Genomic DNA, 14389 nt, shown 5'->3' with positions numbered 1-14389 from the left:
GATGCATGCTCAATAATCCAGGTAAGGAAATCCCATAAAGTTGAATCAGTTCACCTGAACACAACGTTTAGTGGGAGAAACATTTCATCACTCATCTAAATGACCTCTTCAATCTCAACTGACTGAAGGTATCCCCACACTTAAAACACCACAGTTGCATAATGACCGAAACTAACGATCTGTTTCATATGCAAGTTGATGTGACCATTAATTAGCATTACAATGGCCACGGGTACTAATCACAGAGGATTGGGAAATAGTTGCGCAGCATGGTGACAGATGGTGACAGATGTAATCTTAGCCCCCCTCGGTTCAGTGATGGTTGTTCCCTCTCAACATAGATGGCCTCTTTGACTCCCCATTCAAACCAGTGTTCCTCCCTATTAAGGATGTGCACATCCTCATCCTTGAAAGAGTGGCCGCTGGCCTGTAGATGGATTTAGACTGTGGAGCCCTGGCCCGAGGTGACAGCTCTCCTGTGTTGTGCCAGCGTCTATTCGGTTTCCCCAATGTACAAGTCACGGCAATCCTCCTGGCACTTAACAGCGTACACTATATTGCTCTGTGCCAGGAGACCTGATCCTTGGGGTGGACCAATTTCTTGCACAGCGTGTTTTAGGGTTTGAAAGCAACTGAGACGTGATGTTTGGATAATAGAGTCTCAACTGTTCTGACACTCCCGCCACATACAGAATCACCACTGGTTTATGCTTAGACAGCTGTTGTCCTTCTCCTCTCTTCAGTCGGCTGGTGCTCAATAATCCACTGTTTGGGCATCTTCCTGGCTTTGACAAATGCCCAGTTGGGGTAGCCAGACTTACCAGGGCCTGTTTAATATGGGATTTCTCCCCTTCCCCCGTCGCTGTGTTGGTGGGGACGTTGTCAGCTCGGTGGTACAGCGTCCTGATGACTCCTAGTTTGTGCTCCAGTGGATGATGAGAGTCAAACCTTAAGTACTGATCAGTATGTTTCGGTTTACAGTTCACATCAGCAATCAGATATCCCCCCCCCATCACCAATAGCAATTTCACAGTCTAAGAATGCTAACCTGTCGTTTTTCACATCCTCCCTGGTGAACTTGATGTGGTTATCCACAGAGTTAATGTGGTCAGTGAAATACGGTACCTCCTGAGATTTAATCTTAACCTAGGTGTCTTTCATATATCTGAACCAATGGTTGTGTCCCTAGATTGTAATGGGGTGTGTGTGTGGGGGGGGCTAAGCGTATATCTGTCACCGTCTTACAATGCTGTGATTGCAACTATTCTCCAATCCTCTGTGACTAGTACATGTGGCCATTGTAACTCTAATTAATGGTCATGACAATTTGCATATGAAACAGTCACTGGTTTCAGTTGTGATGCAACTGTGCCGTTTATAAGGTGGGGGATACCTGCAGTCAGCCGAGACTGACAAAGTCACTTAGATGAGGGATGAAAAGTTTCTCCCACTAAACCTTCTGTCTAATTCAACTTTCTGGGAGACTAATAAACACATTGGTTATGGAAGCTGTAACCACAGAGGAGAGCGAGAGGTGAGCGGATGGTTCCTTGTGAGCCTCGGCTGCTTTATGCCAAGTTCATCAGAAGCAGCAAAAACAAACTAGATGCTGGTGTCTGCGTAGCATAGTGGTCTATTCCATTGCCTACCAACACGGGGATCTCCAGTTCAAATCCCAGTGTTGCCTCCGGCTTGGTCAGGCATCCCTACAGACGCAACTGGCCGTGTCTGCAGGTGGGAAGCCGAATGTGGGTATGTGTATTAGTTGCTGCACTAGCATCTCCTCTGGTCAGGGCGCCTGTTCAGGGGGGAGGGGGAACTGGAGGGAATAGTGTGATCCTCCCACGTGCTATGTCCCCCTGGCGAAACTCCTCACTGTCAGGTGAAAAGAAGCGGCTAGTGACTCCACATGTATCGGAGGAAGCATGTGGTAGTCTGCAGCCCTCCCTGGGTCGGCAGAGAGGGTGGAGCAGCAGCCGGGACGGCTCGGAAGAGTGGGGTAATTGACCAAAAAGTACAACTGGGGAGAAAAAGGGGGGGAAATCCACAAAAAAAAAAAACTACATGTAGAGATCCTTTGGAAGGCCAAACTGTAAGTCTTTTGTGGTCAGGATAGTTTTAAAGAGTAACTGGGCATTCTCATCCATTAGTACGAAAACATCTGCAAACAGGAAGTCAGTGGTAGCAACACGAGCAGACATAAGCAAGCAACAGAGACAAGCAGAGAAAAATAAGCTATTGTTGGTGTGTCGGCCCTGTGACGGCCTGGGGGCCTGCCCAGGGTATGTCCCCGCCTGCCGCCCAATCTGGGATAGGTTCTAGCATCCCCACGACTGTGAGAGCAGGATAAGTGGTTTAGATGATGAATGGATGGAATGGATGGATGGATGGATGGTGTGTCGTGTTAAAAAGCATCGAATGAAAACTCGATGTTTAACATATATTTATCGCATGAACAAAGCTAAGCATTCTGATTCTGATGTCAGAAAACAAATGCCCTATCAAAGACAGATTCTGGGTGATGAAAGCAACCTTTGTTATTTTGTAGGTAAAAATGCAGAGTATTGTGGAAAGTCCCCTTTCTACTCACGTCATATTTCATTGATCTAACATGCTGCACCTCATGTGTGTCACCTACATCACAACATCTTTGGTGTCCGTATGACGTCAGCAAATCACAGGGATCTCCCAGATGTAAAAAAAGCATAGATTTCTTCCCCCTTAAAGTGGCCATGTGATATGTCTCATTTTTTGTTGAATTTATCATGAGGGCAATCAGTTCTGCCATCCTAGACCCATACCAACATACACCGATCAGTCAAAACATTAAAACCACTGACAGTTAAGCGAGAAACATTGATTAACTCATTACAATGGCACCTGTCAAGGGGTGGGATATATTAAGTAGCAAGTGAACAGTCCGGTCTAGAAGTTGATGTGTTGGAAGCAGGAAAAATGGGAAATCGTAAGGATCTGAGCGACTTTGACAAGGGCCAGATTGTGATGACTAGATGACTGGGTCACAGCATCTCCAAAACGGCAGGTCTTGTGGGATGTTCCCAGTATGCAGTGGTCAGTACCTACCAAAAGTCGTCCAAGGAAGGACAATCGGTGAACCAGCGACAGGGTCATGGGGGCCCAAGGCTGATTGATGCGTGTGGAGAGCGAAGGCTAGCCTATCTGCTCTGATTCCACAGAAGAGCTACTGTAGCTCAAATTGCTGAAAAAGTTAATGCTGGCTATGATAGACAGGAGTCAGAACACTCAGTGCATCACATCCTGCTGTGTATGGGGCTGTGTAACTGCATACCAGTCAAAGTGCCCATGTAGGCTCACGTGCTTACAATGGGCACGTGAGCGTGTGTGTAAGTGTAAGAACTGGACCATGGAGCAATGGAAAAAGGTGGTATGGTCTGATGAATCACGTTTTCTTTTACATCATGTGGATGGCCAGGTAAGTGTGCATCGTTTACCTTGGAAAGAGGTGGCACCAGAATGGGAGGAAGGCAAGCCGGCAGGGGCAGTGTGATGCTCTGGGCAATGTTCTGCTGGAAAACCTTTGGTCCTGGTATTCATGTGGATGTTACTTTGACATATACCACCTAACTAAACATTGATGCAGACCAAGTACACCCCTTCATGGCAATGGTATTCCCTGATGGCAGTGGCCTCTTTCAGCAGGATAATGCACCCTGCCACACTGCAAAAAATGTTCAGGAATGGTTTGAGGAACATGCCAAAGCATTCAGGGTGTTGCCATGACCTCCAGATTCCCAAGATCTCAATCTGATCAAGCATCTGTGGGATGTGCTGGAAAAGCAAGTCCAATCCATGGAGGCCCACCTTGCAGCTTACAGGACTTAAAGAATCTGCTGCTAACGTCTTGGTGCCAGATACCAGAGGACACCTTCAGAGGTCTTGGTGAGTTCATGCCGCAGTGGGTCACAGCTGTTTTGGCAGCATGAGGGGGACCTACACAATATTAGGCAGGTGGCTTTAATGTTTTGGCTGATTGGTGTATTTTCTGCTCAAAAAATGTAGCATACCCATTCACAAAGACCTCTTTTTTTTGCAAACTGCTGGTAAAATCTGGGCTAGGCTCATCGAGTTGTCGCTACTAGCCTCCCACGTGCACAAACACACGCACTCACACCTCAGGTAGTTGGAGTTAGGCGGTTTGAGCAGGTTCTCTGAGCTGGAGAGTTTCTTCTTCTGGAAGAAGACGTCGTGTTTGGAATCGCAGTCTGGGCTCACCGAGCCGTGTTCGCTGCTACTGCTCCCAGTGGCCTCACACTGCAACTGGACCGGCAGGGACACGCTGCGGATGTAGTCTGCGTGACACACACATGCACACATGAAATAGTACACAGCTGAAAGCTTTCACTCCAAAACCACATGTACATTTTCTGAGAAATAAACCCTGAACAGTATCATGAGAAACAGACTCTGATTCCATAGTATTCTAGATTCTATTGTCAGATTAATAAAAACAAACAAATATAGCTAAACTTTTGAGCCTGTTGACAATGTTTTTATTCTAAGGTAGTATTGTGCGGTTAAGTATGTGTAATACTAATATAATACCACTACATCTACAAACCATTACAACAACAGTAGCCATAATGATCATAATCATGATTATAACAACAATAATTGTTCTTGCTGTATGCAGTAGCTGACACACAGTAAAGAATAATATTTAAAACTGACACAGTACTGAACATAAATCAAGTCTGCTTTGCCACCATGACACTCACGAGTACCTTACTGCACAGTACAGAAACACAAGAGACAAAATGTGACCTTGGATTTAAAAGTATTTATCAGACTTTTAGGCAAACAATGACTGTGTACATGTGTTTCTTGTAGCTCCCTATGAATGTAGCTGCAGTTTATCAGTGTCTTTAAATGTAAATGTAATTGTTCAATCTTTAAGGTTTACTGGTTTAATAAAACAAGACCTTAAGTTGTATAAACTTTTGCAATGGATATTAACATTACCTTTGCATACAGTATCTTGAAATTACACAGAACAGACGATAAATCATAGTTCCTATTGTATGAACAACCCACAGGTTTGTCTGTGGCCAACAAGGGCCTGACCTCAAAGCTCAACAAAGTGAGGGCACAGGAAGCAAATCTGAGACAGCTACAACAATAGAGTAAGAATATCCATCGACACAAACACAATGATTACACAAAATACAACCACATATGAATTAATGAACAGTGCTCTGAAGTTCAGAATCACAATACAAACCTTGCCAAACTGAAACAACCCCGAAAGCATAAAAAGATAAAAAAAAATCAAAGTCAGAATAATCCAGTCACTGTTAATTTTACGAGTATATTTCCATGCGTGCATGTCTCTGTATGTGCATGCGATCATGCATATGTTAGTGTGCTGCAACCACATTTTACCTGTTTGTCCACTAATGCGCTAGTTGAAGGATTCTAATCCTATTATTCTTGTAGCTCCTCCATTTTTACTAGTTTGTAAACACGTGTGTGTGTGTGTGTGTGTGTGTGTGTGTGTGTGTGTGTGTGTGTGTGTGTGTGTGTGTGTGCAAGTAGACATGTCTTCATCACATCACTCTGCAGAACAGACCCAACACAATGGTGAACAAAATACATTTTGAAAATAATTTTTGAAAAGTGGCTGATCTCTTTCAGTATGTAAACACACACACACACACACACACACACGCACACAAGCACACACATACACACACAGTGCATGTACCCGAGGGTTTGAAGGCGATCTTGCTCTTCTTGCCCTTGGTGTTCTGTCTCACAAAGGTGTCTCTGAGGAGGTCCGAGGCGGTGGCTCTCTTGTGGGGGTCTGGCTCGAAGCAGCGCAGGATGAAAGACTTGGCCTCGGTGGACAATGACTCCGGGATCTCTGGGTGGATCTTAAACATTCCTACCTGAAACAAACACAGACAATACAAGAGAAAAAAGAAAAAAGAACATCCTCAAACTACATGTTTAGGTTAAAGTTTCTTTTTTAAGTTTAACTGATCGCAGAGTAGGTTTGCTCAAACAAGGACTTTCATTTTAGGTGACGCTCAAAAAATGGGACATCACATTATATAGCTGCAAATATCCAACAATCTATGATTATTTCAGGAATCACCGATCATCTGCATTTCTAGAGATATGAAATGGGCAGGGGAATAAAGCCCTCCAGGCAAAAATAATTATCTTTATGCAGAGTGGAAAAAAGGAATGAAAATGTTGCATAATAAAACACCAGCACAATAGAAAATCAACGATTCGAGTTTTACACACTGACTGTTAAGAACAATATAATACTGGAAACAGAACATATTAATGCAAATATATACAGAATGCATGATGAGCTTAGTGCTAGTTTTAATTAAATGCAGCGTGCAATAATACAATAAAAAGTAGAGCATAAATTCAGATTCAGTTCAGATTTAAGTCAAACTATTAAGATGATATACACATTCCCAACAGTGACCTCATATATAAACACAGTTGAAAAAGTGTTGATTAATAACACGGAGGGTACCCTTCGTTCTGTAGGAGATACAATGGGTTAACCACGACTACCTTTACCTTAACTCTAAGCTTAACCAATACCTAACATGTATGTCATTAATATTCAATATTAGGTAGAAACCTTCACATTGGAGTCTATGGAACACCTGACACGTGTTATACAGACACTGAAGGGTATCTTGCGTGTCATGTACTGATGCTTTGTCAAAATCATCAGTATGTGACACAATGGGATGAGAATGTGTTGTAATGTTAAGGGAGTTTTCTCAGCACCATAAGTGGCACTATCACGGATCAGTCCATGAAAACTTAAATCCAGAAGATATCGACAACTCTCCCTGTGTCATTACATGGCAGTCAGCTGTGAACATCCAACCTTTCTAAATGCTGTAAAAGCCCAGATGCAAATTCCAACCTTAAACATGGCCGCCTGTGGTTCTCCCAGCTCGTGGAATGGGGGTTTACCAGTGGCCATCTCTATGATGGTGCATCCCAGGGACCAGATATCAGCTGGGGCCCCATAACCCCTGGGCCCCTTATCAATTATCTCTGGAGCCATATATTGCAGAGTACCTACACACAAAAGAGGGACAGACTGTTACCTGGAAAAGCAATAAGTCGTGTCGGATAACAACAGGCCATCATTCATCAGGTTATACATACTCATCATCAGTAAAACATGACTACATTCAATAACTGAGGTGAAGCTAAAAAGGTAGACTTCATCATAATACCTGGATAAAATTTTGATTATAAATCTTCACCCCAAACTGAGCCCAAACCCTAACCTCAACCTTAAACAGACGCAGAGAAAATCATTATTGACATCTTCACTCTTTGAATTATGAACTTTGTGGCTGGGTAGGGAGCCCTGTTTCTCAACAGGTGTGGTTAACGTTTTCTGAGGTGAGTTCATGTGCACCTTGAAAATTTCATGAAATATGGGATGAGGTGAATGTCAGAAGATGAGGTTTTTAAGGCTTTTACAAAACTCACATCTAAAAGGTTTATAATGTAGGCCAGGTATACAAGGTTACAGGAGTAGACAAGGTTTCACTGCCATACTGAAACCATACATTTTTGTTTATCTTTGAATTCTGTTGTTTAAGTGATGAGTGCCTTGGTGTAAAAACTAGCCGAGAGACGGTGATGCGGTGAAAAGATGCTTATATGAAAACTCTTCTGTGAAAAACTAGTTTGAAGGGGCTGAGGAGTGAGAGTTATACGATGAGCTACAGAGAAAGTGAGGCAGGAGGCAAATAGGACACACACAGGCACTCACAAATACAGATACATGTACACACACACACACACACACATGCATGCACCCACACACACCTGCTAATGAAAGGTAAACACTCCTCTGCCTCTGCTTGATTGGATAATCTAATTACACTCCTTGCTAGCTCTTTGAGGGGGGCAGATGGCTGTGAATGTGTATGCATTTGTGTGTACCCGTGGCCTCGAACATGCAGGCATGTGTGCACAGTTGTTTCCATAGAGGCTGACGGTAGCCCTTGACATTTTGAGGGTCATTTGACATTTGCACTCCCGGTTTGAGATCACAGCGTTTCTATGACTCTGTTTATGGAGCCCAGCTTGCATTACAAGTTCAGAGTGTTTTGTGAAATTGGACTTTTGTAATGTGTTTTCTTTTTTTTCATCATTATTACTTAAAGCTTCTACTGTAATGTTTTTGTACTTAACAGTGTACATTAGTGACCAATGACAGTGTGTATGGATGACTAATTTTATTTAGAAATGCGTATTGTGCTTTTTCATTACAACTTGGGTGATTATCTCAATAGGTAGCCAAAGTAATTTTGAGATTTTACAATGAAATATGAAAACTTTGGATGTCATGCTCTAAAACCTTAAGGTCCATTTGGGGTTCATCCAAGATCAAAAGTATACAGACAAGAATAATAAGGTTTCTCAAAACTAGAAAAAAAAAATTGGTAACACTTTAGTATGGGGAACGTAGTCACCATTAATTAGGTGCTTATTAGCATGCAAATTAGCAACATATTGGCTCTTAATTGGTCATTATTACGTACTCATTAATGCCTTATTCTGCATGGCCTTATTATACAACCAGTAAGCCATTAACTATGAGTTTTCCCTCTATAACCTCAGAATTATTGCTTATTAGTAGTACCATCTCAATATGCTTTGCTTAGTATGGACTTTATAAGGTGGTAGTACCACAAGAAGAGTTATTCTCCCTTACTAACACTTAATGAATATGGTCTGTTCTTACTTAACAAAACACAAAACTACAAGTGTTAATAGTGTTAAATTACTGTAAATTAAGTTTTTGTTACTTAGAATATGTTCCCCATACTAAAGTGACATCTTGATCATTACTAATTCACTAGTAATTAAGTTTTTTTATGTTCCCCATACTAAAGTGTTACCAAATTTTTTTAGAATAGTTTGTGCATTGGTTAAGGGGAATCAGCAGTTTTCCATTTGTGCAATGAGACAAACGTGTATGCACTAAACCTCTCTGCCTGACTGGAGGGTGTCCTGAGAAGGAAGTACACTGTTAGTACAGTCTACGTACTTATATGAAGTTACACTGCATACTATTGGGCCATAATATTCAGTACTTAGAATGCAGGACACACCAGGTCTATATCACATGGACTCACATCCAAGCAGAACTCACCCTTTGTAACACCAGAGGAAGTTGTCGAATTAGAAGAATTGAGTCATTTTTGCTTTGCACATTTTGATTTAGCCTTAGCTCTTAATATGTTTCATCGGGAAATTGTTAAGAATTACATTCAACTTTGCCAGCACTACTGGTGTTACTCACAATTTTCTTTCCTTCTTATTGTGTTTGGAAAATGTTCCCCTGGCCAGTCGTTTCCATGGAAACGACATAGGCACAAAGAATTATGGGACAGAGTTGATCGTTTAGCGACCAAAAGCACCATACTTATTATTTTTGCCCATTTAGTATTCATACTCATGCTTTTCACATAGTAAATTTGCATATTAACATTGCGTATACTAAAATTTGCATACTATTGCACATTATTGGTATGTACAGTAATGCAAGGTGTTACCGAATACTTTTCACATTGACTACATGCACCAAAATACAGCTAAATAACTCACTTGTCTCTTATTGGAGTTCTTAATCCTGTTAATTTCACAGACAGTTCAGTTATGAAAGAGTGAGAACTACATTCAGCAAATGCACCAACTCTACCAGAGAAAATCAGGTACTGACTACTGAATTTAAGTGCAGCTGTGGTTAGTCTGTGTCATCATTTTCGGCGGTCACTCGGGGTCGAGTATGACTGTCCTCCTTCTAGGTCCTTGTGGGTCTTCAGGTGGGCGTAGAGGCCGATCCAGGAACCGCATATTTTGGGGCAATGTGGGCAAGGGTGTGAAGAAGTGGTTGAGGATGTGTTTTGGGCCTTTCTGGTAACTTGCTCCTTTCTGGGTCTGCGCTTGTTTTCAGCAGCACAGTGGAGGTTATGGTTGTAGCACCAAGCACCCTCACCGACAGTCAGTCTCCAGGTCTCCCTATTTTGCCGCTTGTTCCCAGGTGTTAAGGTAAATGCCAAACCCTTTGATATGGGCCTTGACGTTATCTTTATATTGCTTCTTTTGTACTCTTGGGGCATGGCGTCCTGTCACGAGCTGAGAGTAAAGGACTTGTTTTGGGAGGCAAGAGTAAGACATGTGAAGGACATGGCCAGTCCATCTCAGTTGTTGTTGTGCGATGGTGGCAGTTACACTAGGCATATTGGCCTCCTCGAGTACGCTGAAGTTGGTGAGCTTATCCTCCCAGCTGATCTTAAGGATGGATCTCCCTGAGGCATTGTGGTTGGTATGCCTCGAGTGCCTTCTGATGCTTGCTATATATGGTCCAGGTTTCAGACCCATACAGTAGGGTGGGCAGCACCACTGCTTTGTACACCAGAATTTTTGTTCTGGCCTGAAGGTTGAAATTTTCAAAAACCCTTTTACTCAATCTTGAGAAGGCCCGGCTGACACAACTGAGACGATGGTGTATTTCAATGTCAATGCTGGCTTTGGAGGACAGAAGGCTGCCAAGATATGGGAACTGTTCCATGTTTTCGAGTCTGGTGTTTTCTACAGAGGTGGACGGGGGCAGAGCAGGCATATTTCTGTTGGGTGGGGGTTGGTAGAGGATATGGGTCTTTGTTATGTTAATGGACAGGCCAAGCTAATTGTATGCCTTTGCAAAGGCGTCAAGTATGTTCTGTAGTTCCTCTTCTATGAGGGACATTAAGGCGTTGTCATCAGCATTTGCAGCTCTATGATGGATGTGGTGGTGGTTTTAGCTTTAGTCCTGAAACTGTTAATATTCAAAAGATTCCCATCAGTCCTGTATAGGATTTTGACTCCCTGAGGCAGATTGGGACCCGTGAGGTGGAGGATGGTGGCAATGAAGACAGAGAACAGGGTTGGGGCAAGGACACAGCCTTGTTTAACTCCTGTGTGGACTTTGAAGGACTCTGTCTCATCTCCATAATTACTGAGTACTCTAGCTGACATATTATCATGTAGTAGTTGTAGTACTCTGATATATTTGTCAGGGCAGCCTATTTTTGACAAAACCAGCCAGAGAGCCTGGCAGTTTACAGAATCAAAAGCTTTGGTTAAGTCTATGAAGGCCATGTAAAATGGTTGATTCTGTTCCTAGGCTTTTTCTTGGAGTTGGTGAGCAGTAAAAATCATGTCCATGGTGCCTCTGTTAGGACGAAAACTGCTCTGGGATTCTGGCAGAATTTCCTCTGATATTAGTCTGTGTAATGTATACCACAACTGCACTGGACAGCTAGTTATTAAGTGATGTAAAGCACGACAGACGCTCCTGTCGACAGTCCAAAGAGAGTATTAGCTTGTATTCGTATTAGAGTATAGACCTTAAACGTAGCACATTTGGAAACAGAAAAGGCGACCCCTCAGTTGGTGGTGTTTTTTTTTATGATTTGATGGTTAGCCTCTTTGCCTTTCCCTGTACATAGATAGCTTTGTCATTTTACTCTGCTCTCTAACGTAAGCCATACATCTCGATATTTACTCGTTACCGAATCCTGTAGTCACTGACAGGAACCGACAGTGTGTTCATAGCCAATGTGTCTTTCATCTTAGTGCCTGAACGGTCCTGGGTGAGGAACCCATAGAGATTTCTAGAGGCTTTTTTTTAAGTGCAGTCCTGACAAAATATTCACTACATTCAGGAACTGGAGGATGAGGTGACTTTTCGTATTCAGGCAAAATAATGAATAAGGTTTTTACATTTGGGATTTTTTTGAGCAAGAACACACCCGGTGACATGTTTCTAGGAAAAGCCCAGTGCAAACCAGTTACCAGTGAATGTCTCTGTGCAAGGGTTGACTCCTGCCAGCCGCTTAGAGGTACCAAAGTCTGAGATCTTAAGGACTCCACTGTAGGTGTTCACCAGCACGTTGTCTCCCTGTGAGACAGACAGACAGACAGACAGACAGACAGACAGACAGTGATGGAGTAGACAGATGGATAAGAGCAACAGATGGCAAAAGAAACAAAAAAGAGACAGAGACATCCATCCATCCATCCATTATCCGAACCGCTTATCCTGCTCTCAGGGTCGCGACAGAGACAGATGGAGCGAAACAGAAAGACAAAGCAACAGATAAGGGGAGAGAGTGGCTAACACCGGGTCCTAACTGGATGCAAGTGTCCGATTATCGTGTCACGTTGGACACTCTCCGTCCACACTGAAACTGTTATCAAACAAACCATGTACCTATCAGCTACGTGTTCAAGATCAGATTGGAGACGTTCCTCATCCATGACACAGTGCTTTTCAACATGATCCACAGGAAGTAAATGGAAACAGGGCGTCCGACAAAAGTCCAGCTCAAAATGGCGCACCTCATCGCGCTGCATCGCTCACAGCCCGTTAGGACATTCCAATAGAAAATAAAGCAATCAAATTGATTTTGCTGCTAGCGCTCGCTTGCATCACATTCAGTTAGGACACAGTATCAGAGAAAGGGAGAGCTTAAGGGAAAAGTAAATCCCTGGTAAAAACACAAAAGGTAGTTATCGATATGAATTAACAATTCTTGCTAATAACTGAAAATAGTTCATTTCAATTGACACATTTTTACTCCTCTGTATTTAATATTGACACTAGTAGGGTTTTCTCTGTGATGGCATGCAGCAAAGCAACGACCATAGTGCTCCCTAGTAGCAATAGGACAGCCATATAAAAACACTCACAACTTTACCATTTATGGTCAAACATGCCTGAAAAGTGTTTTTACAGGCTGTTGATATTATAAGTTCCCAACCCACCATGTATTTGTTTTACATTTACTACAAAACTCATGGGAAGAAGCATCCATATTCATGTAGACGTTAATACCTAGATGAATGTGATTCAGTTTACCTTGATGTCTCTGTGGACTATCTGGTTCTCATGTAGATATCTAAGGCCCTCCAGGATCTGTCTGGTGTAGAATATGATAGTCGCCTCTTTCAGTGGACCCCACTTAGAGCGCAGCAACGCTGACAGGCTTCCTAAATGAGTCAAATCAAGTCAATATTATCAAGTCAATATTATTATCAGAACCAGAAATACTTTATTCATTTCCCCTCGGGGATGAATAAAGTATTTCTGGTTTCTGGTATTATCTATATAGCAACTTAATGCAAAGAAAAGAGTTTGAAATGGGGTTTAACAAGGTTAGGACAAGTGTAGGCAACACAAAAGAGATAACTGAAACAACAGACAGGGAAAAAGTAGAAAAGTACAGTCCAAAATAAAACATGGGGTGGCAGAGCTGCTTAGTTATAACAGTGACTGTCTTATTACAGAGAGGACACAAGTTTGACCCCCAGAACAGCAAAGGTTTCGATTAAGAGGTATCTGTCTTTGAGCCAGACAATAAAGTTGCATCAGCATACAGTCCTTGAAAAATGTAAATATCACCATAGAAAATAAAAGACTCCACTTTTAGACTTCCTTTTTTTTTTACAAGGAAATAACATGATGCTTAAATCCCCTCTCTCTGGTCATGTGTCGAACTTTCAAATGACTTTTTCCAAATGTAAACAAATTCATGCAAATTTAGGTGCGTTTCTATCAGATCTGTTTAAGCGATTAAAACCTTGAACGTAAGTCTACGTGTCCTACATCATATGTCCATACTTGTCACATTTATGCCTTTGTGCCTCCTCCCTCTGGCTAATCCTTGTCCTGCACCTCTCATTCTCATCGCCTGTTCCCTATCAGGCTTAATCACTGCACCATATTTAAACCTGCTCTCTCATTTCCCTTAGGCCAGATTGTCAAGTCGCTCTTGTCATGTCTAGGCAACGTTTCTACTGTCATGTTTAGCCCTACTCCCAGCTATTTACCATGCCTAGTCATAAGTTTTGATCAATGCAACAGTTTGCCATGCTGGTGTTGTCTGTTCTGCCTTATTTTTGTATTCTCATCGATATTGCCAAGTAAAGGCCTTTTCGGTTTTTGAACTACGACATGACTCATGACATGAACGACTACATACCATGTCAATACTTCCACACCCAAGAGGAACATGGACCAGATCAGTTTAATAAACAGCTGATCATGTGATTAAATTCTATTCACATTTACATTTTTTTCACTCTGCAAGTGCATTTCCATTGCAACTTATTGCATTTCTTTTCATTGAATACAAAGTTTATCTGCCTAAAGCGAACATACACTATTTTATGTGTGTTTTGGGGATTTTATTCGGTATTTGTAATTTCCATCGAGCATTTTTTTTTTAACCAAAAGACAATTTGCATTAACTACTGGGATGGAAATGCTGTTTCCATCTCTCACGCTCTCTCCCGCACA

At 42.2% G+C, this 14389-nt stretch overlaps 1 protein-coding gene across 1 annotated transcript in view; it reads right to left on the bottom strand.

The window, feature by feature from the left end:
- Nucleotides 1–14389, bottom strand: part of map3k15 (mitogen-activated protein kinase kinase kinase 15) — a 57479-nt gene that overhangs the window by 12557 nt on the left and 30533 nt on the right. Inside the window, exons 17-21 of the mRNA XM_056299570.1 lie at nt 12950–13080; nt 11884–11989; nt 6941–7098; nt 5744–5927; nt 4154–4331 (exon numbers count right to left, since the gene is read on the bottom strand). Of these exons, the coding sequence (XP_056155545.1) occupies nt 4154–4331; nt 5744–5927; nt 6941–7098; nt 11884–11989; nt 12950–13080 (757 nt within the window). The remainder of the gene's footprint in view (nt 1–4153; nt 4332–5743; nt 5928–6940; nt 7099–11883; nt 11990–12949; nt 13081–14389) is intronic.

This window comes from Lampris incognitus, chromosome 19, assembly GCF_029633865.1.
Source record: "Lampris incognitus isolate fLamInc1 chromosome 19, fLamInc1.hap2, whole genome shotgun sequence".
Classification (NCBI taxonomy): domain Eukaryota; kingdom Metazoa; phylum Chordata; class Actinopteri; order Lampriformes; family Lampridae; genus Lampris; species Lampris incognitus.
This window is presented reverse-complemented; position numbering and strand designations above follow the sequence as displayed.